At 50.6% G+C, this 24,785-nt stretch overlaps 1 protein-coding gene across 1 annotated transcript in view; it reads left to right on the top strand.

Moving 5' to 3' along the window:
* The window catches only part of TLL2 (tolloid like 2), a 128,263-nt gene extending 105,149 nt beyond the window's left edge, over positions 1-23,114 (top strand). The window contains exons 14-21 of the mRNA XM_023240792.2: positions 7,080-7,205; positions 7,949-8,109; positions 8,742-8,922; positions 9,769-9,894; positions 12,182-12,309; positions 15,276-15,489; positions 18,074-18,324; positions 19,903-23,114. Of these exons, the coding sequence (XP_023096560.1) occupies positions 7,080-7,205; positions 7,949-8,109; positions 8,742-8,922; positions 9,769-9,894; positions 12,182-12,309; positions 15,276-15,489; positions 18,074-18,324; positions 19,903-20,037 (1,322 nt within the window). The 3' untranslated portion in view covers positions 20,038-23,114. The remainder of the gene's footprint in view (positions 1-7,079; positions 7,206-7,948; positions 8,110-8,741; positions 8,923-9,768; positions 9,895-12,181; positions 12,310-15,275; positions 15,490-18,073; positions 18,325-19,902) is intronic.
* Positions 23,115-24,785: the final 1,671 nt, after the last annotated feature.

The raw sequence follows: 24,785 nt of genomic DNA, 5'->3' as shown, positions 1-24,785 counted from the left end.
TAACTGAGCACCTACTGTGTGTCAGGAACTGTGCAAGGTACTTGGTTTACAGGATGTCATTGAATAACCCTTTGAGTTGGGTTTGGATCACGTTTGGTTAGAGTCGAGAAGCCCCAACTCTTTCTGCAGCACTGTTTTACATTCCCCGGTGTGGGCCAGAGAGGCAGCCTCTTCAGCAGCCGAGGCACCACCCCCAGCCTACAAGTCTACCCTCAAGTGGGTCAGGGTGGGGAGGACAGTGAGGGGGTGGTGCTCAGGGAACAAACCTCCATGGCTGCGTTGCAGTCTTCATGAAAGCAGACCCAGAATGCCATGGGAAGACCGGCATTCCTGGCCCCAGCAGAATGGGCTTCTCAGGACTCCTTCGTGTGGGCAGGTCTTCCTTCTCTGCTCTCGGGGACCTCCTGGAAGCCCCTCAGACCACACTCTCAAAGGGAAGCATGGATACTCCCCAGCACATTGTGATCCGGCACCTGGTGGCACACTGAATGGTGTTATCTAATCCACACCTGAGATCCCTTGATGCGTGGCACTATTCACATCCAGTAGGAAGTTGCTTTCCTCTCCTTCCCTCCTCTCCACGGACTCCTGGCTGTGCCAATCCAGAAATCCCAGTCCCTCTCTTACTCCCACTTTCCCCATCTGCCCCCTCTTTAGCCCTTTCTCCCAGATTCTGTATAAGTGGACAGGTGTCGGAAAAACCCATTTCAAGCCGTGCACCCCTGAGCAGGCAGCTCTTTGTCCTTTATTGAGAGTTCAGTTTTGTTCTCTGTCGAACAAGGGGAAGAAATCTGCCCGTCTTACCTAACCAGTGGTGAAGCCCCAACAAAATGATGGCTGTCGAGAGACTCCACAGGCTGGAAAGTGCCGCACAGATACGTGGGATTCTTTTTCTTTTGTCTTGAGGCATCTGCGAGAGCAAAACCCAAGCAGAAACAGAACAAGAATCATAATGCTTTCAATAATGGGAGGAAAAATTTAATCAATTCTTTCCCAAGCAAAAAGACCCAGGCCACAGCAGGTATAATTCAAACGCAGCTCAAGCTTGTGGTTGAGATGCCTGGAAATTCGCAGTCGGTACCCAGCCTGGCCCGGACTGCGTGTGACTTAGCAGCAGCGACGCTCTCTGGGTGGCCTTACGCTCTCTGGGTGGCCTTAAGCAAGTTACACAACCTCTCTGAACCCCAGATCTTCCACTTCTACAGATGTGTTGTTGCAGAGCTGACAGGGGAAAATGAAACAGTGTAAGCAAATGCACGTGGTATAATGTTTAGACCCATGCGCTGCCTTTGCTAAAGACGGAGTCTTTGAAGTGGTTATTTTTGTCTCTGGCAAAAATGACATGACAGTTTCTTCTTGCCAGGTATCATTTTCTTGCTGCTGCTGTAACAAATTCCCGCAAACTCGGTGGCCTAAAACAACACGAGCTTGTCATCTGGTAGTTCTGGAGGTCGGATTTCCTTGCCTCTTCCTGCATTTCTTGGTTCAGGTGCCCCTCCACCTTCGAGCCAGCGCTGGCCACTTGGATCTTTCCCCTGCTGTACCGCAGACCTCTGCTTCCACTGTCACATCTCTTTTTCTGACCCTGATCTCCTCCCTCTTTCGGTAATAAGACCCGTGTGGCTAGAGTGGGCCCACTCAGATAACCCAGGATAACCTCCTATTTCAAGATCCTTAATTTAATCACACTCCCAAAGCCCTTTCTGCCAAGTAAGGTAACAGATTCACAGGTTCCAGGGACTGGGACGTGGACAGCCTCGGGAGGCCTTAGTTTGCTTACCCCATGTCACAAATGATTACGAGGCTTTATTCTACCTCTGTCCTTCTCCTCTGACTTTCACCCTGAGCTCTGTAAGTTGGGTGCTGGGGAGTCGGAAACCCACGACCCACCCACACCTCATTCCTGGTTCGGTGAGGCATGTTTTTGAGAGGACCAGCTAAAGCTGGAGTGTAGGGTTACCAGATTTACCAAAAATGGGGGGGGGATGCCCAGTTAAATCTGAATATAAGATAAGGAATGATCCTTTAGTATAAGCATGTCCCAAACATTGCATACCTTGCTGAGAAATGGTAAGAAATGTGCATCTTAAATTCAAAGGTAGTTGAGCATCCTGTGTTTTGTGTGTGTGTGTGTGTGTGTGTCGCAACCCTCCTGAGATGCCACTCAATGCAGTGGAAAGGAGTGCTTCCTCTGTGATGCTGCACTGGTTTGTGGGGGACCCAGCTGGCTCGTTCTCAGTACCCACGATAACCAGCTCCATTTGCTGGTTAGAAGATACCATCGTCTTCTTCTTCCACAGTTAGCCATCATTCAGCAGCCATCAAGCCATGTGTCAGGTGCTGTGCCAGGGGCTGGGGACACAGGAAGGCACAGTCATCCTCAGGACTTCAAGGTGGTGAAAGAGAACTGCAGGCAAATGGGTGATGACACTGACCACGGACGTGTGGACCCGGGAGGCCCCCAGCCTGGGGGCAGGGCCACATCGCCCCGCCTCACACTTCAAGAGCATTTCACTTCTCGGCTCGCAAACATCTTTTTTAGATGCCCAGGAAGATGTTAACTGAGGCCCGTCTACACTGACTTAATGCACAGGCCCGGCTTGATGTCTTCTTGATGTCAGTGAGCTTGACTCTGAACCTGAAAACGGGCAGCAGGATTGCTGGAAACCTCAGAACACTTCTTGGAGGGGAAAGAAAAGAGGTCTACTGAGTGTTCCAGAAACTGCATGAGATATCTCACTTCGTCTTCAGAACAACCCCTTGGTAGGCATTATTTTTACCCCCATTTTTAAATTGAGGAAACTGAAATTCCAAACTGGCAGAGCCAGAACAGACCCCGGATCTCTGTAGGGTCCCCAGTGCATTCTTCCCGCTACAAAGACCTGCCAGTCTCAGGCAAGGGAAAGTCAGGGGGCTTGAATTTCTCATTCGTGTTTGTGACTTGATTCTGACACCTGTCGCCTTTCTGCCCCCTTAATACCATGGGAATATGGGGAAAGGGGCCTTGGATTTAGTGTCCGAGGTTCGGCTTTTCATCCCGCCCTCATTCCTTATTAGGTAGGTGTCTGCTCTCAGGCAGGTCAGTTTTCCTTTCTGAGACTGGATCGTACCTGCTTTGTTTTCCACTGTATTCCCAGCGCCTGGCCCACACTCAGCTCAGTAAATACTCACTGGGCAGGGAATGAATAGATGAAAGAATAATGAGGCTCAGATTCCTCATTTGTGGATTGAGCTTCCTGCTGCTTTCCCTGCTTACTTTTCGGGGTTCCCAGGAGAAAGAATGAGGTGAGACCGCAGTCTAGAGCAGTGCTGTCCAACAGAAAAAGAGGGCAAGTCACAAAAGTGAGCCACATATGTAATCTTAAACTATCCAGTAACAACCTCGTCCCTCACCCTGCCCCCCCAAAAGAAACAGGTGGAATTATTTGAATATATTTTATTTAACCCAATATATCAGTTTTATGATCATTTACCATCACATGCAATACTATGATTTTAATATGTAATTTATATACACAAAGTTAACGAAACATTTTAGGGTTTTTTTCATACTAAGTCTTGGAAATCCGGCGTCTTTTACACTCACGGCACACCTGAATTTGGACTAGCTACATTTCAAGTGTTCGATAGCCACACAGGCTGGTGGCGACCACATCGGTCAGTGCAGGTCTGGAGACTGGACGGCCCAGCCTTTTTCCAGAGAAGCCATCGGTAGGGTGTCCTGGGAACACACAGCACCCAGTGCGTGTGTCAGGACTCCTCCACCGAAAGAGACCGGAAGACTAACTACAAAGTCCACCCAGAGGAGTTGGACCAAGCCGAAGAAGCTCTTGCCTTGGTGCCAGTTGGCACGAGCCTCTGCCCAGAGCCCAGCTGGCGCATGGCACTGACCAGGGTGCCAGTTGGCCTTTGCATCCCTCTCTCGGTGCCAGATGGCAGTCCTCTCCGAGCCCGCTGGCCTGGCAGCAGGCAGAGCTCATCTCCGCTTACTTTGGGAGATGGCAGCAGCATTTGAAGGTTGGCAGAGCCATTTTGGTCCCATACTCCTCACATAAAGAATATGATTCCCACCTTGATCCCCATACTCCTCTGTCCCAGTGCCAATGGACCACCATGGGATGTCGATGAGGCGGACTGGTTTCCTGCAGGTGCTTCTTCAAAAGCTTAAGGAGGTGCCCTGACTCTTCTTTCCTCAACGCTCTCTGAAACAATTGTTGGCATCCTCTCTGAGCCATCTCATGATCTAAGCATAGAATGGTACCTTCTTTCACGACTACCACTTGAAGAAGGCAAGGAAGACAGAGCTACCACTCCGTATGGCTGAGCCCTGTCTAGTTCAGCCTTTTTTTTTCCTACCCACACCCACAGCCTCCCAGATTTTTGGGGGAGGCTTGGCTCTTGACCACGGTAGGCCAGAGCAAGCATGAACTTGTGGGCTTGGAGCAGATGCTGCTTCATCAAAGTGTGGGAGTGGTTCCAAGGACACCCAGTGTCCCACCGAGAGTGGGGCCCTGGTACACTTCCACACCATCCACCCAAGCTGGAGTACGGTTGAAAATGGCCAAACATCCCACTGCTTTAGCTGGAGGGAGCTCAGATGTAACCCTGTATCTTTCACCCGCCTTCCTGGGCTCAACAAACATCCTACCCTTCTAGTCCCTGGAGGAACTATATTCCTGTCGCCTTCAGCCCAAATCCAATCTACCAGCCTCTCTCCCTCCACATGGCTAAGATGGCACCAGGAGACTTGTTCATCTGTGGTCTTCCCTTTCTTGCCGATGACAAACGTGTGTCCTGCCCATCGCCATAGCATCTTCTGGCATCAGAGTCTCCCTTCACCCCCCAGCTGTGAGGTCTTGTGTTTGTCTTGGTCTATTTTGGTGAGCTTCTTCCATCATTCTTTTCTGCCCTCCCCCTGCGCTCACCTGCCAGTTTCTTGACTCTGCTGTGCTGCCTTCCTGCCCACCTCTTCTTCCATCACTGGCCAGTCTTTGACACCTTGTCCTTCTTTGGACACCTTTGTCTCGCTCCCCTCCTCAGGCTTGCACTGTGCTCTCACCTGCTTCAGGTGTGCCCAGGTAACCTTATCCTTTCCACTCCCTTCATCAGCATATCTGTCCACCCACTGGGATTTCAAAAGCAATCTTGCTGTTGTCTGTAGGGAGCGCTACTCCGTACCAGATGTCTGTATGCTGGGTACTTCACACCCTTCGTTTTCAACCCCCACAACCCTAAAAGTAGGTACTATTCTCATTTTAAAACAGGAAGAACACTCAGAAAAATCAAATCACCCAACCGGTTGGGGTAAGATCCAGTGGTGGATCCAACCGAGGTCTGTGAGGCTCACTCTAGAACACTGGACTCTTTCCGTTTCTTCTTATCATTGATTCTTCTCCTATACTTTCTAGAAAATGTCAAAGAAAGTACTTTGCCTTTTGTAAAGGAATGAGTGGTTGCCAGATGCTTACTATTTTCGCATACTTAATGCTTGCATTTATTCGAGCCCACGGACAACTTCAAACCCCTGTCTAGAGCATGCCTCCTGAACTCAGTCCCCCTACTGACCAACTTACTTAAGTTTGGCTGAGCCCAACAGTGCATCACTCTAAGAATTACCTGAGTTTGCCCAGTGAAGAGCCGGCAGGTGCACGAGTGAGTGTTTTGTGCATCGTGGACAAGGAAGACTGGGAGGAAATGGGTCTATTTCCTTCCAGATGAGTCAGAAAAGAGCAGCTCAGAGGGACACATCACGGCCGAAGGGTTTGCGTGTTCTGCAGGACCAATGGGTTGGAAGTTGCAAGGAGCCAGAATTTTGACAATTCAAATTCCAAAGGATAAGAAATACTTTTGAAAAGCAGTGAGAGTCCTATCTCTGGGGGATTTCGAGCAGGACCTGCAAAGCCATCTGTAAGAAATGTTACTGAAAGGATCGCCGCCTAAGGGCAGGACTGGGGGTGGGGGGGGGGGTCTTTTCAGGACTTAACTAACTGCAAGATGTCCTGGTTTCTCTCGATTTACGTGTAATGCCGTCTTTGAGGATTTTGCGGACAACACCGTGCCTGCTCTATTCCTACCTTCCGTGATGTTATGAACCCATACCACCTCCACCCTTTCTTCCTCCTAGGTTGGGCTCGTTCAGCTTTGTTTTGTTTTTGAAGATGCCTCCGTGTCTTGTGCCCTCTCTGGGCTCTCTGGCTCAGTGAGGCCACAACCTCCCCTCTCGGGGATAGATGCACCACAGCCTGGCAACGGAAAATCAGGAGTTTTTCCTTTTATTTCTGATCCTCTGCCGGGCGATGCCCACTGCCTGGGTTTGTCTTTTCTCCAGTGATGCATGGGCTGACATTTCCGGGCAGATTCTCCAGTGACTCCTGTCGCTCCTCGGGACAGCTCTCCTGGCATCCTGCTTGCTGTTATTTAATTGCCCCAAACATATCACCAGACACTTGTCAGTGCTGAATCCCATCTGACTCCCCTGCTAACTCAGTCTCACTGTGGCCTCCCCCGGTTTCTCCTGGGAGTATTGGCTAACCTGAGAGCTCAGTGTTTTCTGTAATCTTGAAGATCCCCCCGAGCACACCTCTTCAGATTATTTACAAAACGCTAAATCACAGGTTCTGGTTCTGTCTCTAGAAAATACTTTTATATCTTCATCTAGAAATGTGTCCCTTTGTTCTTATCTTCCACTTAATGTCCCTGAGAAGTGCCATATTTGGGAGGAACCTCAATTCCATGGCATGAAAACTGATTAAGTCTCCGGTGTGGAAGAGATTTTTTAAAAATCACACTGTATTCCCTGATTGAACCCTTCAAAGAATAAAATCATCCAGGCCTGATCTCCTCCAGAGGAGCCCTCCCTCTGGGTAACAAGTTACTCTTATGTTCTCGAGACTTCCCCTTTGGTTATGGCTGCTGCCAGTGTCTGAGACGTGGGCATGAGCCTCCCTGGGAGGTGGTCACCAGGCACCATTCTTGTTCTTAGAGGTCATTTGCCAGGGACCCTGGGGCGTGGAATGGGATGGGGAACAGACCAGGCAGCTCTGTGGTGATTTAGCCGGGGTCCCCTTCCTCTCCCACAGAGGTGGATGAGTGCTCCTGGCCAGATCACGGCGGGTGTGAGCAGCGCTGTGTGAACACCCTGGGCAGCTACAAGTGCGCGTGCGACCCTGGCTACGAGCTGGCTGCCGATAAGAAGACGTGTGAAGGTTGGTGTTGGACCCACCAAGCTAGAATGAGACAGGATAAGGGACAAGTTAGGAGAAGTGGGGAGGAGAGGGGGAAGCCGGCTGGCTGTGAGGTGACATGATCTGTGGCGGGTGATGTCCCCGGCTCTCGGAGGGAAAAATAGCTCCACAAAGTCACCCACGTGTGAGGGGGCTACCCAAATTACGAGGACTCCATCCCAGGCGCTGACGGGTTCATTTTCTTCCGTGACCGTGAACACTTCACATGATTATCAGATAAAAAAGAAAAGCAAAGAAAAACTCTGCGCCCTTAGGTGTGACTCAGCTGATAGCTCATTTCACTCATTCCATTTCTACCTTGCCCACCATTTTCACTCATTCCATTTTCCTTGCCCACCTGGCTGACCCTGCTTGTTCGTGTAAGCCAGGTAAAGTGCACAGCTCGGTACAAACATTGCCAAGGCTCCTTTGGTCCAAGTCATGTGGAGTCCCCGGCTATGCCCCTGAGCGACAGGTAAGCACGCGTGTGTTGTCATCATTTTAAAAAGCGGTAAAGGCTTGTCCTCAGCTTCATCCCTCCAAATGCTCAGCTGAAGCCGACTAGGAGAAACGCTGCGGGATTAATCAGTTCAGATTGTCAACCTTTCTCTTTTTCTTTCTTTTTCTTTTGTATTAAAGAACAGCCCGCTTATTGCTGCTTGGGGGAAATCGCAGTCACTTGGAACGAAAACCAAATGAGTCTTGCTTCTGTTTCTCCCGTGCAGTGGCCTGTGGCGGTTTTATTACCAAGCTGAACGGAACCATCACCAGCCCTGGGTGGCCGAAGGAGTATCCTACAAACAAAAACTGCGTGTGGCAGGTGGTGGCCCCTGCCCAGTACCGGATCTCCCTCCAGTTTGAAGTGTTTGAACTGGAAGGCAATGATGTATGCTTCTGCGCTCTAATTCCTTGTGTGGGGACGTGGCTCGGGGCTGCAGACCAGCGAGGGGCTCGGCAGGCAGGGACGTAGCTTCCTATAGTCATACAACCTTTGCGGGGCAGAATCTGGGAGCGTTTGGTGCAGCAGTTTAAGCTGTCCGTCCTCTGCAGACACGGTGCCTTGGTCCTCTTGTCACTGACGGACCCAAGGAGAATCAGGACCAGAGTGGAGGAGGCAGGTCTTGGGGGTGGGAGGCGGTCAAGACAAGGATGTCCTCTGGGGTAGGAGTCTGGGGGTTAGCATCCTACTGAGGGTAACGGAGGGGGTGAGACGCACCCGGGGACCAGGATGGTATGAATTGCCTGTCTCCTCCTTTGGGCAGTGGTCATGGGATGACCAAGTCGGCCAAGGCCCAGGTAGAGCCCTCCAGCCAGAGTGCTAGTCGCGAGAGCCCCATGTTGCCTGCGCGTTGGGCCAGAGGGACCCCAGTAAGAGTTGAGAAGCCCCTCCCTTCTTCTGGATGAGGCTGAGCCGGTCTGGCCCCTAGGCAGGGTGTGGCTGTCAGGAAGGGGTCCTGCACTGACTGTGGGGTGGGGCCTCGGGAGGACCGGGCAGCTCCCCGTGGCGCTCCCTTGCAGGTCTGTAAGTACGACTTTGTGGAGGTGCGCAGCGGCCTGTCCCCCGACGCCCGGCTGCATGGCAAGTTCTGCGGCTCCGAGATGCCCGAGGTCATCACCTCCCAGAGCAACAACATGCGTGTGGAGTTCAAGTCAGACAACACGGTCTCCAAACGGGGCTTCAGGGCCCACTTCTTTTCAGGTGTGGGGGCTTGGAGGCCAGGTCCCAGGCCGAGGGGGACATGGTTGTGTAGGCTCTCAGCCTCGGGGGCACCTGCTCACCCCCTCTCTGCCCACTGCCCCTGCCCTCACAGTATTTCAGCCTTGGAGGTGGCGTGCCCGGATCCGGGTTGTGTTTGTTTTGTTATTTTTTTATATTGGTGGTTATATTATTACAGGGCTGTCGTAACAAACTGCCACAAAGTGGGTGGCTTGAAGTCACAGGGATCTCTCCCAGTCCCGGAGGCCAGAAAGGTGTATTGACTTATGTATTTTTGAGAGACAGTCAAAAATTGACTGGGGTGCCTGGGTGGCTCAGTTAAGTGTCCGACTTCAGCTCGGGTCATGATCTGCAGTTTGTGGGTTCGAGCCCCGTGTCAGGCTCTGTGCTGACAGCTCGAAGCCTGGAACCTGCTTCAGATTCTGTGTCTCCCTCTCTCTCTGCCCCTCCCCTGCTCATGCTTTCTCTCTCTCAAAAATACATAAACACCAGAAAGTGCTTTGGGAAGTGCCCATCACATAAATATTCAACACATGGCAGTTATTTTTATTATTGTTACTATTATTAATATTAGCCTATCCTTTAAGGAGTTCCTTGTTTTGGCAGGAAGCAGGGGTAAAGAATGTGTGTATATATATATATATATATACACACGTATACACATATGTATACATGTATATATATATATGTGTGTGTGTGTGTGTGTGTGTGTGTGTGTGTATACAGGGGAGGCTCCCTGATGGAGGCTGCTTTTGAGCAGAGTTCTAAGGTGGGAGGGACATTCCCAAGTTGGCATTCCCCCTTAGGAGAGTCTGTTGATCTCCTCAGACAAGGACGAGTGCGCCAAGGACAACGGCGGGTGCCAGCACGAGTGCGTCAACACGTCCGGGAGCTACCTGTGCCGGTGCAGAAACGGTTACCGGCTCCACGAGAATGGGCATGACTGTAAAGAAGGTAAGGCTAGACCGCAGCTGGGAGGCACGGCTGACCTTGGCCGCCAAGGTGTGCACATGTGTAAGAGTGAGAGCGAGGGGCCTTTCTGGTCTGCCGAGCCCTCAGCGTCTGCCTTCCCTCCTCCTTGACCTCCTGCTGAAGGGTGGCTTTCCCCACGAGGCTTGCAGGGGCCCTCAGGGGCCCTCCTGGAGTGATTATTGCAAAGTGGTTACACCCCCAGGCTCTAGAATCAGACCATCTAGGTTTAAACCCTGACTCTGCTACTTACTGGCTTTGTGACTTTGGGCAAGTTACTTAACCTCTCTGAGCTTCAGTTTCTTCTTCTAAAAGAGACTAAACATACCCCCTTCTTAAAGGTGTACGGGGATTAAATGAAAGCATGCCTAGAAAGCACTTCAGACAGTCTGGCACCTATTAAGCACTTGAAATGTCAATGCATATCAACCATCTATATCATAATAGTAGTTGCCATATGCAGGTCTGATAATAAAACGGAATTGGAAAAAGATTGCTCCCTGCTCCATTTACTACTCAGAGTTCAGGGCCAGATGCCTTTGAATGTCCAGCCATTCTGGAAAGAGCCTCCTTCTGTTATCACCCTGCCTGTGAAGGGAGTTTAGGCATCTCTGATAAGCACCCAGGCCTCTAGGCCTTGGCCCCAGCACAGGGCCCCACAGAGGGCGTCAGGAGGAAGGAAGATGTGAAGAATGTTTGTTCCCTCCGGACAAACATTTCAAGTTAGGAGATTTGCCTAGGGTGCACAGAGTCTGATCAGGCCTACCTGACGTGTTACAGGATGAGCTAAGACAACTTCAGAAGCAGGCCACCCTCCAAGCCCAGCTCTGTGACACAGACATGGGCAGTAGGGGGCTGGTTGGGAGGCAGGTTGGAAGAACTTGGAAGGACCTGTCATCCCGGAACTTAAAAGTCTTTGTCAGATTCCTGTGAGGTGGGCCTGGGTCAGAACAAAGCTTCCCTCCGGTGGCGTGGGGGAGGCCAGGAGGGATTTAACCCCACTAAGGCCGCGCCAACTGAACAGCTGCTGCCTTCCTATGGGGCGGGGGGTGTGGCAGCAGATGTTCCAGAAGCTGAGCCCCTGTCCCTACTGGCATTTGTGCTCTGTGTGGCTGCAGAGTGGAGGCAGCAATGAGCAGAAACCCCCTCCCTCTGGTGCCTGCCCCCTCCCCCTTCCCCTTCCCCTCAACTGCCCCCTCCAGCAGCCGTGGGGCGGGGCGGCATTGGTTGGCTCCGCAGGGGTGGTACACGCTCCCTCTGTTCCCCAACCATTTACAGCAAAGGCAGGCCTGGGTTCAAGTCCTGGCCCCGCCCCTCTCCAGCAAGTCACCCCCCCCCCCACCCCGCCCAGCCCCACAAGTTATTTTCTCGTTTGGAAAGTGAGAAGGATCAGATGAGAGAAAGCATTCAGAATGCTTGGCATAGTGCCCAGCCCAGAGGAGACACATTCCAAGTGTTGACCGAAATGCTACGCACTGAGCAAGTCGTGGAACCCGTCTCTGCTAATTGCACCATAACCAGAGCGACCTCTGTAGTCTCCAAATGAAACTGCTGTGAAAATCTGAAAGAAGTACAGGCAGAAGGCATAGTGATGGGGGCGCCTGGGTGGCTCAGTTGGCTAGCCCAACTTCGGCTCAGGTCATGATCTCGCAGTTTGTGGGTTCGAGCCCCACGTCGGGCTCTGTGCTGACAAGTCAGAGCCCGGACCCTGCTTCAGATTCGGTGTCTCCCTCTCTCTCTGTCACTCCCCCACTTGTGGTCTGTCTCTCTCTCAAAAAAATAAACATTTAAACAATTTTTAAGAAAGAAAGCACAGTGATGAAGACCTCTGTTGGCACTGGCTAAACCGTTTACATGTATCATCTCATTTAATCCACGTATCCCCCTACCAAGCTGGCACCCTTTTACAAATAAGGACACCGAGGCTTAGGTGAGTGCCCAAAGTCCCACAGCTTGAAGGCAGTGGGACCGAGTCCTTTTGACCCGGTGCCTGTGGTCTTGACCACCAACTACCGTATGTCCAATGATAACCACGACCTGAATGGTGATAGTGCGAAAGAGGAGCCATCTGAGCCCACAGGAAGGCAGCGAAACCAAATAAATCAACAAATCTCTAGCCAGGGGACATTTGATTCAGGCTGACCCCTGCCCCCACTTTTGGTAATGACCACATGACAAATAAGCAGGAGAGATGGAGACTCCCCCAGAGGGCCTCTGGTGCTGCCCACAAGTGAACTGCTTCTCTCTGCATGTGTCCCCCCATCGCCCCTAGCTGGCTGTGCGCACAAGATCAGCAGTGCAGAGGGGACCCTGGCGAGCCCCAACTGGCCTGACAAATACCCCAGTCGGAGGGAGTGTACCTGGAACATCTCTTCAACCGCGGGCCACAGGGTGAAACTCGTGAGTCATTTTCATAGTTTATGGACAACACGGACTTTGGTTTCAGAGGCACGTGGCTGTGAATCTCTGTGCTGCCACTTTCCAGCTCTGAAACTTGGGAAAGTTACTCAACATTTCCAGAACTCAGTTTCATTATCTGGAAAATGGGGATGCTAATGAACCCCCCCCCTCGCGGGCTGCTGTGCGGATTAAGAGAGGACACACACACAGCTCTCAGCACAGGGCGGCGGTGAGAAAAGCCCTCTAAAGAGCACCTGTTCACAGCGGTACCGGTATGAGGTGACATTCACGGCACAGATCGGTAGAGCTATTTCAGATTTGCTTGTTTCCAGTTGTAATTTTTGACAAAACAATACATTCTCAGGGTTAAAAAAAAAGGAACCAGTACAGAGCATTGGCAAGTGGGAATCAAAAGCTTCTAAATCTCCCATGGCCACTCCAGAAATGACCTCTCTGAGTGCTTTTTGGAAAATCTTTCCAGAAATTTCCTATGCGTACACAATAGTGTATGTATATGCATGGGAAAAATATATGTTTCTTCTTGCCCAGACTTCTCCAGTGGATGCTTATTATTATCCGTATTTCTCTAGAACTTACATTTTTAAACATTAACAATAAGAGATTAAGTTATTTATGCTAATTCTCTCTTGAGTTAAAAAATATGTATCTTCCAGGCATTTCCTTAAAGTCCCTCATGCATTTGATTGTACATGTGCGTACCATACTTGGTTATTTCAAAGGAGAAACTAGTCTATGGTACAAATCTCGTTTCTCAGCCCCCAGAGTATCCCAGATCCTGGAGTGTAAAACTCTCTTGCTAGCTGGAGAAGGTATACTCCAGACAGACGTTTTTTAAAAGGGTCTTTCTGACTCTGAGGTTTGTGAGCTCTTCAGAAGGCACATAGATGTTCCTCCGAAATATGGGCCAATATAATGCAGGGAGAATGGGAGAGAACAAAGGAGGTCGTGAAGATAAGCAGACAATGGCTCCGGGGACTTTCGAGGGTGTTTGCTGGCAGGTGAGAGAGGGGAGGACAGGTACGCGATGGGCCCCCAGAACAGAGCGCAGGTGCTGGTGTCTGTCTGCGCCAGGCCCAGGGCAGTGAGGGGTGGCGAGGGCAGAGCCCATGACCACAGGCTGCTCACAGCGGGCACCCCATGTGCATGGCTGCCCATGGGGGAGGCGGCCTTCCTGGGTGTCAGAACAGCCTTGAATCTGCGTGAGGGTGAACTGGAGTGCCTTAGAGTAAGGCACTCCTTCCCCAACGCTGCCTTCTGCAGAAGAAGGTTCCCAAGGACATTCTTCTCGGCTGCGGGCTGGGGAATGGCGCCCCCTGGGGGTGGGAATGTGCAGCCTGCACAACTGGAAGTCGTGCTTCTAAGGGGCACAAGATTTTAGCAGTTGCTAAACGTCTTCCTCTTCTTTACAGTGCTAAGGAAGCAACTGATCCAGTGGCCAGAGTTAGGCCAGATTTCAAATTTACAAGTTTTCTAGTTTAAAAAAAACAAAACTTCCTTGGGGAAGTGCATGGTGGATATACCGATCATGCTCTTTTTGCTTACGCAAAAATGTAATGCTTACACATTTTTTTTGCTTACACAGAAAATGTGAATCAAATACTTCCCAAGAAGCTGGTGTTTCACTGTATGGGCACCACAACAAGGTGTCTCATGGGTGTCCCTCCCATTGCCTCACCCACCCTGATGCCGCTGGTCCCCCCTCCTGCTCTTGCCCACTGTCTCTGTACCACCCTCCACCAGCTCCCTTTCTGTAAGGTGTGATGGGCTTTGCTCATTCCTGTTGTGTTTATCATTCCTACGAGAGCCCACACTGCTAATGACCCCTCTCCATCTCCATCCCTGTCCTGTCTCTCCAGAAACTTTCTTATGAATTCAGACCCTCTTTACCAACCCCATCCCCCCAAGTCCTCTCTTCCTGCTCTGTCATTTGGTTCACGCCTTCATTTAACACTGTCCCCTCTCACCTTGTCCCATCTCCCTGGAAGCCATGGGCAGGCCATAAGTCATTCAGCTGCCCAGTCCCTGGTGCACGGCCTAGAATTGAGGGGCTCCTCTGGCCAGCTTTGGGGGACGGTCTTCAGGGAGCAGGGAGGAGGTAGGCAGTATAGCCTGGTGATGGTTAGGAGTGTGGGCTGGAGTCAGGCTGGCTAAGGCTCACGTCCAGCTCCCTCCTCCTCTGGCTGTGTGAGTTTGGGCAAGACACTTTTCTAAGACTCAGTTTCCCCTTCTGCACATTGAGTGTAATACTAGCTCACAGCACCATCAGAATTAAGTGAGAAAATGTTTGTGAACATTTGGCACAGGACCCTGCATGGAAAAAACCCTCCTCGAATGCCAGACACTATGAGGGTGCAGACACAGAGCAGCGAGCACTTCGTACAGCCTCATCCACATCACTCATGGTCAAGTATAGTGCAGAGGTTAAAGGCAAGGGCTCTGCAGGTAGACCTCCTGGCCTTGGCCCAGTTCTACCACTGGGTGACCTTGGGCAAGTCGCCTGACTTCTCTGTGCCTCAGTTTCCTCATCTGTAAAATGGGGGTTGTAGTTGTAGACACAGCACAGGGGCGTGAGGATTATGTGAGGTTATATTTGTGAAGCACTTAAAACAGCTCCTGGCGCAGAGTGAGCACTTGGCCATTGCTGCTGTCGGGGCTGACAAGCATCTCAGCTCTGGGAGCCCAGCCATCTCACCCGCAAAGTGCTCACAGCAGCAATCGCTCATGTAACTGCCTCGTGGGGGTGCCTGGGGACCAGCAGAGGGCCCAAGTTGAGACTCTCACTGTAGATGTCGCTGTCCTCACCTGGGCGCCATGCCCCCTACGAGGCTGGTGGGGGCAGACGAGTGTCCTGCCTCGCCCCATCCTCTCCCAGCCCCCAGAGAGGCGGCCCCCACCCCAGCTGAGTGCCAGGCCCCTGCCTCACTTTCTTTTCTTCCGTTCCCCAGACATTCAACGAGTTTGAGATCGAGCAGCACCAAGAATGTGCCTACGACCACCTGGAGCTTTACGACGGAGCCGACAGCCTGGCGCCCATCCTTGGCCGTTTCTGTGGCAGCAAGAAACCAGACCCCGTGGTGGCTTCAGGCAGCAGCCTGTTCCTCAGGTTTTATTCGGATGCCTCTGTGCAGAGGAAAGGCTTCCAGGCAGTGCACAGCACAGGTACGTGAGCGAGGATGCCCAGCCGCCCGCTGATGTCCATGTAGACTGGAGACAGACGGGTGACGGCGGCAGGGAAGGAACTGCCTTTCACTCTGACTCTTGGGGGTAGGAGGCGTGTGATCAAATGTCCCTTCAAAAATGAAACGTGGGCAACCATGAGGGGAAGGGTAGTTTTCTTTTAATGCCCTTAATCGACAGCATTTGAAGTGGGCAATCCCGTTGCTGGTGTCACATTTCTTTCCTCTCTCCCTTCCTTCCTCCCATCCTCTTTTCAAAATGTATCTGTAATTTGGCTGGTCTGTGAAATCCGAAAGTCTGGGAGCTGAGCGGTGGGGAGCAGCCCTTTTCACCCTCTAAGGACAAGTTCTGGAAAATGGAAAATGGTTCTTTATCTATTATTTTTCCTCCACTTAAAATGTAAATAGCTCTACTTGGTCCTTTGGAGGAAAATGTATATGCGTGTAACTAACACATCTATTTTGTTAAATAGAAGAATGTCAGTAAGAAAATGGGCTCTGCTCTTTAGCCATTAAAACATTACTCACAGAAATAACCGACTCTCTGATCCCGGTGTTAGACTGTGGCCCTTTGCCAAAGCAGTGGCTGCCCGCGGCCCACTTGGAGTCTGAGCTCATGATCCTGGGACCCTGTGAGCTTTAACAGCTCCCACCCCACCCAGTTTCTTTTCAGAGCCAGAAAATACAAATCAGGAAAAACAAAATGACACCCGGCACCCTTAGGTGGTTTAGCTTGCCCACCTAGAAAACACTTTGGTGTCTGCAGAACTCTTCCAAGCTCCTTGAGGGTTCCAGCTTCCCCTAGGGAAGGTTAAAAGCCATTGACTGGTGACTCTACCCTCTAGTCCCTACAGAAAAAGTAGGTCAGGGTCCCAGCAGGAAATGAATCATTATTTGAGGAGAATTTTAAAAGGGACTGTTTACAAAGGGGCAGGCAGGGTGTGGGGACACCATAAAGAGCAGTGCAGTAGCCAGGACCTGGAACTACATGGGGGTGGGGGCAGGGGGTGATACCCCAGGCCAGGATGCCCAAGGAGGGAGTATGCAAGCAGAGTAACCCCCCTCCCCCCACCTGGAGCTGTGCCCTTCAGTTGAACAACACAACCTGTGGTGACCAGGCAGGGAGGGAGCCTGGGATTAAACACCCTGACCTCTCTCCTCCCTCCTCTCATCTGCTGGTGTTCCCCATGGCTGAACCCAACCCAGAAGGCGGAGGGCAAGGGGGCTAGTCCATGTGGGCCTAGAGGTCAGCCTCCGGAGGCCCAGAACAGGTGGGGAAGAATGGAGAGAGGATCTGGCAAGGCGGATAGAAGGCATCCTGCCCTGCGCTGCGCCCATTTCATTGCCACCCATGTCACGTCGGGGACTCGAAATTTCCCAAAGACAGTTCACACCTGGAGGAGATTCTAAACAAGAGCACAGGGAGGGTTAAGAGTCGGCTGTCTGGGGGCGCCTGGGTGGCTCAGTCGGTTAAGCGGCTGACTTCGGCTCAGGTCATGATCTCGCGGTCCGTGAGTTCGAGCCCGGTGTCGGGCTCTGTGCTGACAGCTTGGAGCCTGGAGCCTGTTTCAGATTCTGTGTCTCCCTCTCTCTGACCCTCCCCTGTTCATGCTCTGTCTCTGTCTCAAAAATAAATAAACGTTTAAAAAAAAAAAGAGTCGGCTGTCTGGCAGGACTGGGGCCGGCTGGGCCTGCGGGTGTTACCAGACACTACAGCAGCCACACCCTCAGGAGCTGCCTGCCCCCCACCCCTACCCCGTCCCCCACCCCGGGGTGTGGAGCACCCTGAAGACAGGCAGTGGAGGAACTTACCTTCAGAATTTCTGGTGCTTTCTAATCTCAGACCACTCTCATGTATCCATTTATATTATGTGGTCTCCAGTGGCCTAGACAAGATAGTGTGGGACCCAGGCCAACCAGAGTCACCATCCTAGTCAAAAACCCAGAAGCCAATGCTACAGAATACAGGGCCAAAGCATGCGGCCCAACTCACCTGTGGGCGGCCCCCCACCCCGCCCCAGGAGCCTCAAAGTCAGCTATAGTCAGCCCTGTCAGATGCAGGAGCAAGTCAGTCCATAATCTGAGGTTTCTAGATTCCAGAGCTCACCTGGAGGTCTGATGTGCTTTTGGTGCCCTCTGTTGGCAACAGTTACAAATTACAGTAAGTAGATGGGGCTCTGGAGCCCTTCTCAGGCGCTTCTAGCACTTTCAGGTGATTATTAAGTGGTAAAGATCCAGCCAGCCAGCTTTTTCCAGAAACATGCTCGGGTATTCCCGGAGGCCTTATGCGGCCCAGCCTGGGAACATAGGATCTTGGCTGGTAAGGGCCAATTTGGACCCTCACAGTAAGCCCTGAAACTCAGACCTTTCGGCCTCTATGTACGCCTCGGTAAAATGGGATGATGAAATTTGCCAGGCTTTCCTAAAGGGCACTGGCGAGGCCTCGTACAGAAAGCTGGCCTGCGTGCATGCGGGTGTGGAGAGAGAAAGCCCAGGCTGGGAAGGGGGTGGGGGCGCCGCACGGTTCTCGGTGCCAAGGAGGCGTGGCGGCTCTCTCTCCGCTCCAGAGTGCGGGGGCAGGCTGAAGGCCGAAGTGCACACCAAAGAGCTGTATTCCCACGCCCAGTTTGGGGACAACAACTACCCGAGCCAGGCCCGCTGTGACTGGGTGATCGTGGCGGAGGACGGCTACGGCGTGGAGCTGATATTCCGCACCTTCGAGGTGGAGGAGGAGGCTGACTGTGGCTACGACTACATGGAGGCCTACGACGGCTACGACAGCACCGCGCCCAGGCTCGGCCGCTTCTGCGGCTCCGGGGTGAGCGCCCCGGTTGCAGGGCCCGGGACCAAGCGTGACGATTCAGAGCGTGAGGTGCCGCGGGCGCGGGGGTTGGGTCCCAGCCACGCCTGCCACGCGTTAGCACCAGCCAGCGGGATACAAACAGGGAGAGCAGTCGGAGAGGAGTGGGGTGGAGGGGGTGGCCTGGAACCAGATCAGGAGGGCCTCACACCAACGTCGGCTATGTAAGAGCGTTTTCCTGGAGGATTTTCCTACTATTTTTGCAAAGGATTCCCTTCCCCCAAATCCTCATTTTCATTTGGCCTTCAGGCTTAAAAAAAAATTTTTTTTTTAAATGATGCTTTTGTATATCCCGTATTTTGACAATTCTCTTCCCAAGCAACTCCAAGCTCCTCCGATATCCCGAATCACTCTTCCTGGTGAGCACAGAGCTATGCTCCAGATCATCATTCTTCTCGTTACCTTTTCTTTCCTCAGCCTCCAACCCTGGACGGGGCACGCCTGTTTTGTTCACTATTTCCCCAGCACCTGACCCAGAGCCTGGCATACAGTTGGCACTCAGTGCGAGTGTGTGGAGGGGCCAGTACAGGGCCCCGGTCACTCTCTGGCTGCACCACACTGGGCGTGCTCACACTGGCCCCGCCCCTCCTTGTCTCTGCCTCCAGGGCTGGTTGTACAAGCTTCTTTGCTATTGGCTGAAATTGCATCAGATCATTTTGGAGTCACTAGTGCTGCTTTTGCTGATCGGAACCTCAAAATGGCGTTTATATCAGTCTCTGAATAATTTCCCGTTATCTTCCCTCACCCTCCCCAAAAGAAAGGATGGCAAAGTGGGACGTAACCAATGCCATGCCTTTAATAAAATCTTTGAAACTATGGGGTCCGTGTGCGGAGGACACCTTGGAGAGTCCTGAACAGTGAGATGTGTGGGAAGCCCAGTTTGGTCCCACTGTGACCTGGCAGACAGCAGCCTCGGAACCTGGCTCCCGTTCATTGACCCCCTTGGCCAAACCTTTCTAACAAAGGTAGAGGTTCCTTCCCACGTTTTGTCCTTGGATGGGACATAGGCTGAATCCGTGGGCTTTGGTGTTTGGTCTGCTGGGAGACACATCACAACGTGACCCTAGAGCTGGCGGATGGGGGAGGGGGGGTACCTACTTCACAGTCAGACCTGAGCTTGGGTTCTGTCTAGCTGTATGAACTTGAGTTTCAGTTTCCTTAAGTGTAAAGTGGAGATCACACCACCTTATAAAGTTGTCGTAAGGTTTATATATGAGGTAAGATCCTAAAGTACTTAGAGCAGTTCCTGGCCCATCTGTACCTGTAATAACCAGTAGATTCTATGTGAGCTGTGCGTCTAGGATTGTCTTGAAAAAGTGGGGCCTGGGGAGCTCTTAGGAGCAGAATTGGCAATGTTCTCCTTTGAAAAGGAGCTTGTTTTGATGCCCTTCAGAGTCTCTAATGCCAGGGACGCCTCATGACAGCACTGGCCTTCCTATGTTCTCATGTAACTTCTGTCTCATCCTCCGTATTTAAAACTCCAACCACAGCCAACTGACCTAAAGTCCCCCTGGTTTTCTCTTGCCCTTCCCTCAGCCACTGGAAGAGATCTACTCGGCAGGAGATTCTCTAATGATTCAATTCCACACGGATGACACCATCAATAAGAAAGGCTTTCACGCCCGATACACTAGCACCAAGTTCCAGGATGCCCTGCACATGAAGAAATAATGCCGATGTTCTTGAAAGACAGGAACTGAGAATGTTTTTTGTAACAATAGCACCTTGTGAATCTGCCCTAAACCGGTGTATAGTATTTTTCTCAAAAACTCAAAATCTAGTGTTGGAGGTCTGTCTCTGATGAAGTTTGGCCAACAAGGAAGAGGGAAGATGTTTTTTGATTCTGGCTACAACATTATCAGTCATGGGCTCTTAAGATTAAGGTTTTGAAGTTACTTACCATTCAAGCTACGCCTGGTCATACTCATTCCCTTTGTCCCATGCTCCTCTGGGGCAAGAGGCCGGCCTTTGGGTTGGTCATTCCTCTATTTCTGGGTGTGCCTCGGTAGGTGCCAGGCAGCGTGACTGTGTCCTGAAGACTCAGGCTGTTTTCCGTCTACACTGGGCAGTGAGAATAAGAGCTTGGCCATGGCTGAGTTGTTACTCACCGGCTTGGCTGGAGACTTTGGCTTTCTATCTGCCAGGGACTTGTCAACCAGGAAACCTGAGAATATGGATGTCAGGACTAAAAAAGGACTCACGGTAAGCAGTGCACAGAGAGAGCTTGAGTATGAGAATCGTCGTCACAAAACTAGTTGACATCAAGCCTTCGGTCTGTGTCATTGGCATTCCTTGCCACTTTGGGATTCCCTCAACCCTAACTGCACTAGGAAGCTGAGGCATCCACTATTAATTCCAGCAACATATTTGCTGGTGAGAGACCCCAGTTTGCCGAGAAGAAAACATCCTGGATCCTCCTGATGCTCCTTTACTGGCTGACTTTGAGAAGATGCCACCCATGCTTGGGATTCCATGGGCCTAGAAGACCATTTCCTCCTCCAGCTTTAAAGGCACTTCCTGTGGTTGACCTTGACTTCTTGACAACTGATTCAAACTGCATTTGCAAGATGTGCAAAGACAGCCTATGAAGGGCCAGTTCAGGTCCCTCGTGGGGTGAACACTGTTGAAAACTGGTTAATTAAAAGTTAGGTAAGAATCATCATCTGTGGGACAAGTCAACTTTGTGACTAACTTCCTGTCAGCAGTCAGGTTAAAGAGTGCATTGGTAACTTTGCTCAGGCTAACTAGTATTCAATCACCAACTTGCGATCAGAATTCACCACATTGGCACGTGTTCTAGAGAAGTGTAGAGAATGTTGTTTACATAATTTTAGAACCTCCAGGTGGACTTCAAACAGTGAGGTAGTTTTGAATGGCATTTCATTAAGGCATCTATGGGCATTATGAGCTAAAAGCTGTGGTATGTTAGCTTTAAAAGAGTATTTATGTTGGAATCATTTTTAAATAATGTTTACATAACCGTAAGTCCTGTTTGGTTGGTATTGAACACAGGACAGCACAGAGAGTGTTTTCCGTGAGACCTGAGATAGCTCCCAAGCGCCAGAATTCCTTTGGGATGAGGCATTTTAAACAGAGTGTTCGTAAAAATCTTAAAAGTTATATTTTTTAAACATCAGAATATGTCCCCAGAGGACTATGCCTAATTAAAATGATGGCTGGGAGTAAAACAAACAAAGGATAGTACAAAGAAAGGTAGAAGAAATGCATGGAAATATATTTTTTTCCTTAAAACAGAAAAAAATGCAAAGTATTATTATTAATAATAATATATGTCTGTATATATGTATGTATGTAAAGGATCAGCTGTCAGAGCCTTAATCAATGCAGTGTGACAAATGCCGATCGTAGCTTTACTGAGCGGGCCCTCCTGGACCAGCCCTGATTTTCTGTGTCTCCTTCGCCACGCCCTCTCTTGGCCCTGATGGAGATTCGCCCGCATTCTCAAGTCCTGGTGCATCACAGACCCTGCGGGGGGGGGGGGGGGGGGGGGGCGGAATTCAACTCAGCAAAGGGAGCCCCTTGTTTCGTGGTTCAACCCGCCCGCTAGGGTGGATCCCATCTCTCAGATTTTTGTATTTTCTGGGGGTTTACCTTGTCTCATCTTATCTGTCAATGCTGGGACTAAAATCAGGATATATAAGGTGGCTGTTAGAGGTCTCTTTCCTGCGACATGAACATTCTGTAGTGTCGACCTTTAGAAGCCTAAATAAGATCAACGAATTCCATGGAAGAGTGGGAGCGAATGAGAAACAGAGTTGGCCGTGCCTCAGCATTTGCCTCATGAAACAATGGTACTTATTTTTATCTCTTTAGTATGAATATTTTCAAAAACACACAACTTGGCCAACTTGAAACAATGGGACTCTTATGAAAACCTTTATTTAGGCCTTCTGTGAGTGACGTATTCCCAGACAAGACAAGCCCTGATTCAGCTGGGGCCGGCCAGACCGCTCCCCTGGGAGCTCACAAGGGGATTGACGCATTGGCTTCAAGAGAGAAGGTCCACTGGGCAGGAAGACCCAGGCCCCCTGCTGAAGGGGGACATTGCTACCCTGCTTTGTCCTTTAGTCGGGGGCTTGGCCTTGGGGATGTCTGGAGCTCCGAGACCTGCTTCCTTCTGTTCACAGAATTCCCTTGATGACCTGATGAAATGTGTGGGGTCTGGGTCATCAGCCTGGTCCAGTTCTGGTGTGATCTGCTCTGGCAGAAGCTAGAACCTGAATCCCAGGGCTGGGAAAAGGTCAGGAATTAACTTTAGCCTGTGGAGATTCTCCAAACAGAGAAAATGAGGCTGTGCATTGATTCACCGTAGGCCCGTTTTCGTCTAAAGCTAACTTTCGTATTACTCATGAAACACTCGGCTTGTTTAAATCATGTGCAGGAACCCTGTTAACTAGCAAATTCACACTGGGATTTGCTGTTGATCTGGTCCATTTGATAATAATTCGTGGTATTGTCATTCAGTTTGCGAACAAATGTTCCCTTGACTTCCACTCCCTTGTTTTCCAAGTTCCCTTGATAGACAGAAGCTCTGAAAAATAATCCCAAATGCCTAAAAGGTTTCTTTTTGAAAAAGAAAAACTGTGTAGAGTGCACTCTATAAATATATTGTATTTTTTATTTTGTGTCATTTTACACTTCGTGAAATGTTAGTTTCAAAGAGAAAAGCAGAGAGGAGCTAACATGTCTGTCTAGGAAGAATTGTCTCATTAAAGAATGTGGCTTCATTGATGTGTCCTGGGTTTGTATTACTAGTTCAGACAAGCTTGGGCCTCTTGATGATATTTTCTCCAATGTCCCCAGGACTTGAACATATGAAAAGGGGGAACATCTCAGTGGCTTTCTATTCTCAGGTGAATACCCAGTGCCTGGTCAAGAGCAGAGCTCCCTATTGGACCCAGAAAGTCAGGAGTGAAGCTCAAGATGGCTTCAAAGTTGCCGCCTTTCTTGAACCCAAACAGGCTTGAAATCTGACACCAGACTTGTTGCGGAGCCGGGTGCTGTGAAGACCGAGCTAGATGTGGTAGACAGACACCATTTGTCCCTCAGCACCTGTCTCTACTTTGCTTGTGTGCCTGAGGACCACGTCTGGCATCTAGAACTGAAGGGCACAGCTCCTATGAAGTGGCCCTGTCTCTCTGGGCGCTGGTAGCTCTCTTCCCCTCTTCAGGCCCAGGGGGGTGATGACACTCTGCAGGTGTAATCCTGGGGCACTGCATTATCCCCCAAGGGGGATCTTTACAAATGGTCCTTTGAATAAGCCCTCTTCAAACAGAGCAAATTGAGTGTCTCATTTCCTGTGATGCAGGGTCATTTTTAGCCCAAAGACAGAGGTTCCATCTAATCGAGGACAGTCTTCTCGGGATGACCAGATGAGGAGACTTTGGGGTATTTTTGGAATTTTGTGGGTCCTATCAGGGAAGGGTCATAAGGAACCATGTTTTTTAAAACACTCAGATTGGTCTTAATGCAAAATGACTTAAATGCCAAACCGCTCATGCGACTGTCTTGTGCTGCACGTGGAGTGTCAGGGTTTTAGGACCCTTCTGTCTTTTGCAGTCACCAGCACTGAAAGGTGCTCATTGTTCTTTGCACTCTGCCAGCCAGTCTCCGGGAAAATACTCCTCTGCTGTAATCCAGACCTCCCGGAGAAGACGATCTTTGTCAACATCGCTTAGCTAGTGCTCCTCTCCCCCTTAAACTCTTGAAAGACTTCCACTGCTCTACGACGGAAATCTCACCGAGCCCTGCCATGCTCACCCAATCCGTCCCCTTACTCTTTCTGTCTTTTGTCGTTGTTTCTGTTGTTGTTGTTAAGACATCTTATTCATTCATTCATTCATTCATTCATTCCCAGTATGGTTAACACACAGTGTTATATTAGTTTGAGGAGTACACAATAGTGGTTCTACACATTACTCGATGCTCATCGTGATAAATGTACTCCTAACGCCCCTCACCTATATTACCCACCCCCAGTTTGTTCTCTATATTTAAGATTCTGGGGTTTTTTTGTTTGTCTCTTTTTTTCTTTATTTCTTTTGTTTCTGAAACTCCACCTGTGTAACTCACTGTGTCTTCCTCCTTCTGAGGTCACTCCCCTGGTTTATGTTGCTTCAGGCACACAGACCTCCTTCCAGGCTGTGCCTGCTTCAGCCCCGGGGCTTTGCATATGCTGTTCCCGCTCCCTGGGACCGTCTTCTCCCCTTTTACGTGCATCCTAAGGGTCACCTCTCAGGGCCATCTAGAACAACTGTTTACCAGTCACTCTGATCACTTCGTCTGCTCCTTTCCTAGGGGGTCTCCCTTGTTCTGATTGGGGTCTGCCTGCCCTTGCTGGAACATACATTCCTCAAGAGTTGGGGCCTCATTTGTCTTTATCACCAAGGCCCAGAACC

The sequence above is a fragment of the Felis catus genome, chromosome D2, assembly GCF_018350175.1.
Source record: "Felis catus isolate Fca126 chromosome D2, F.catus_Fca126_mat1.0, whole genome shotgun sequence".
Classification (NCBI taxonomy): Eukaryota; Metazoa; Chordata; class Mammalia; order Carnivora; family Felidae; genus Felis; species Felis catus.
This window is presented reverse-complemented; position numbering and strand designations above follow the sequence as displayed.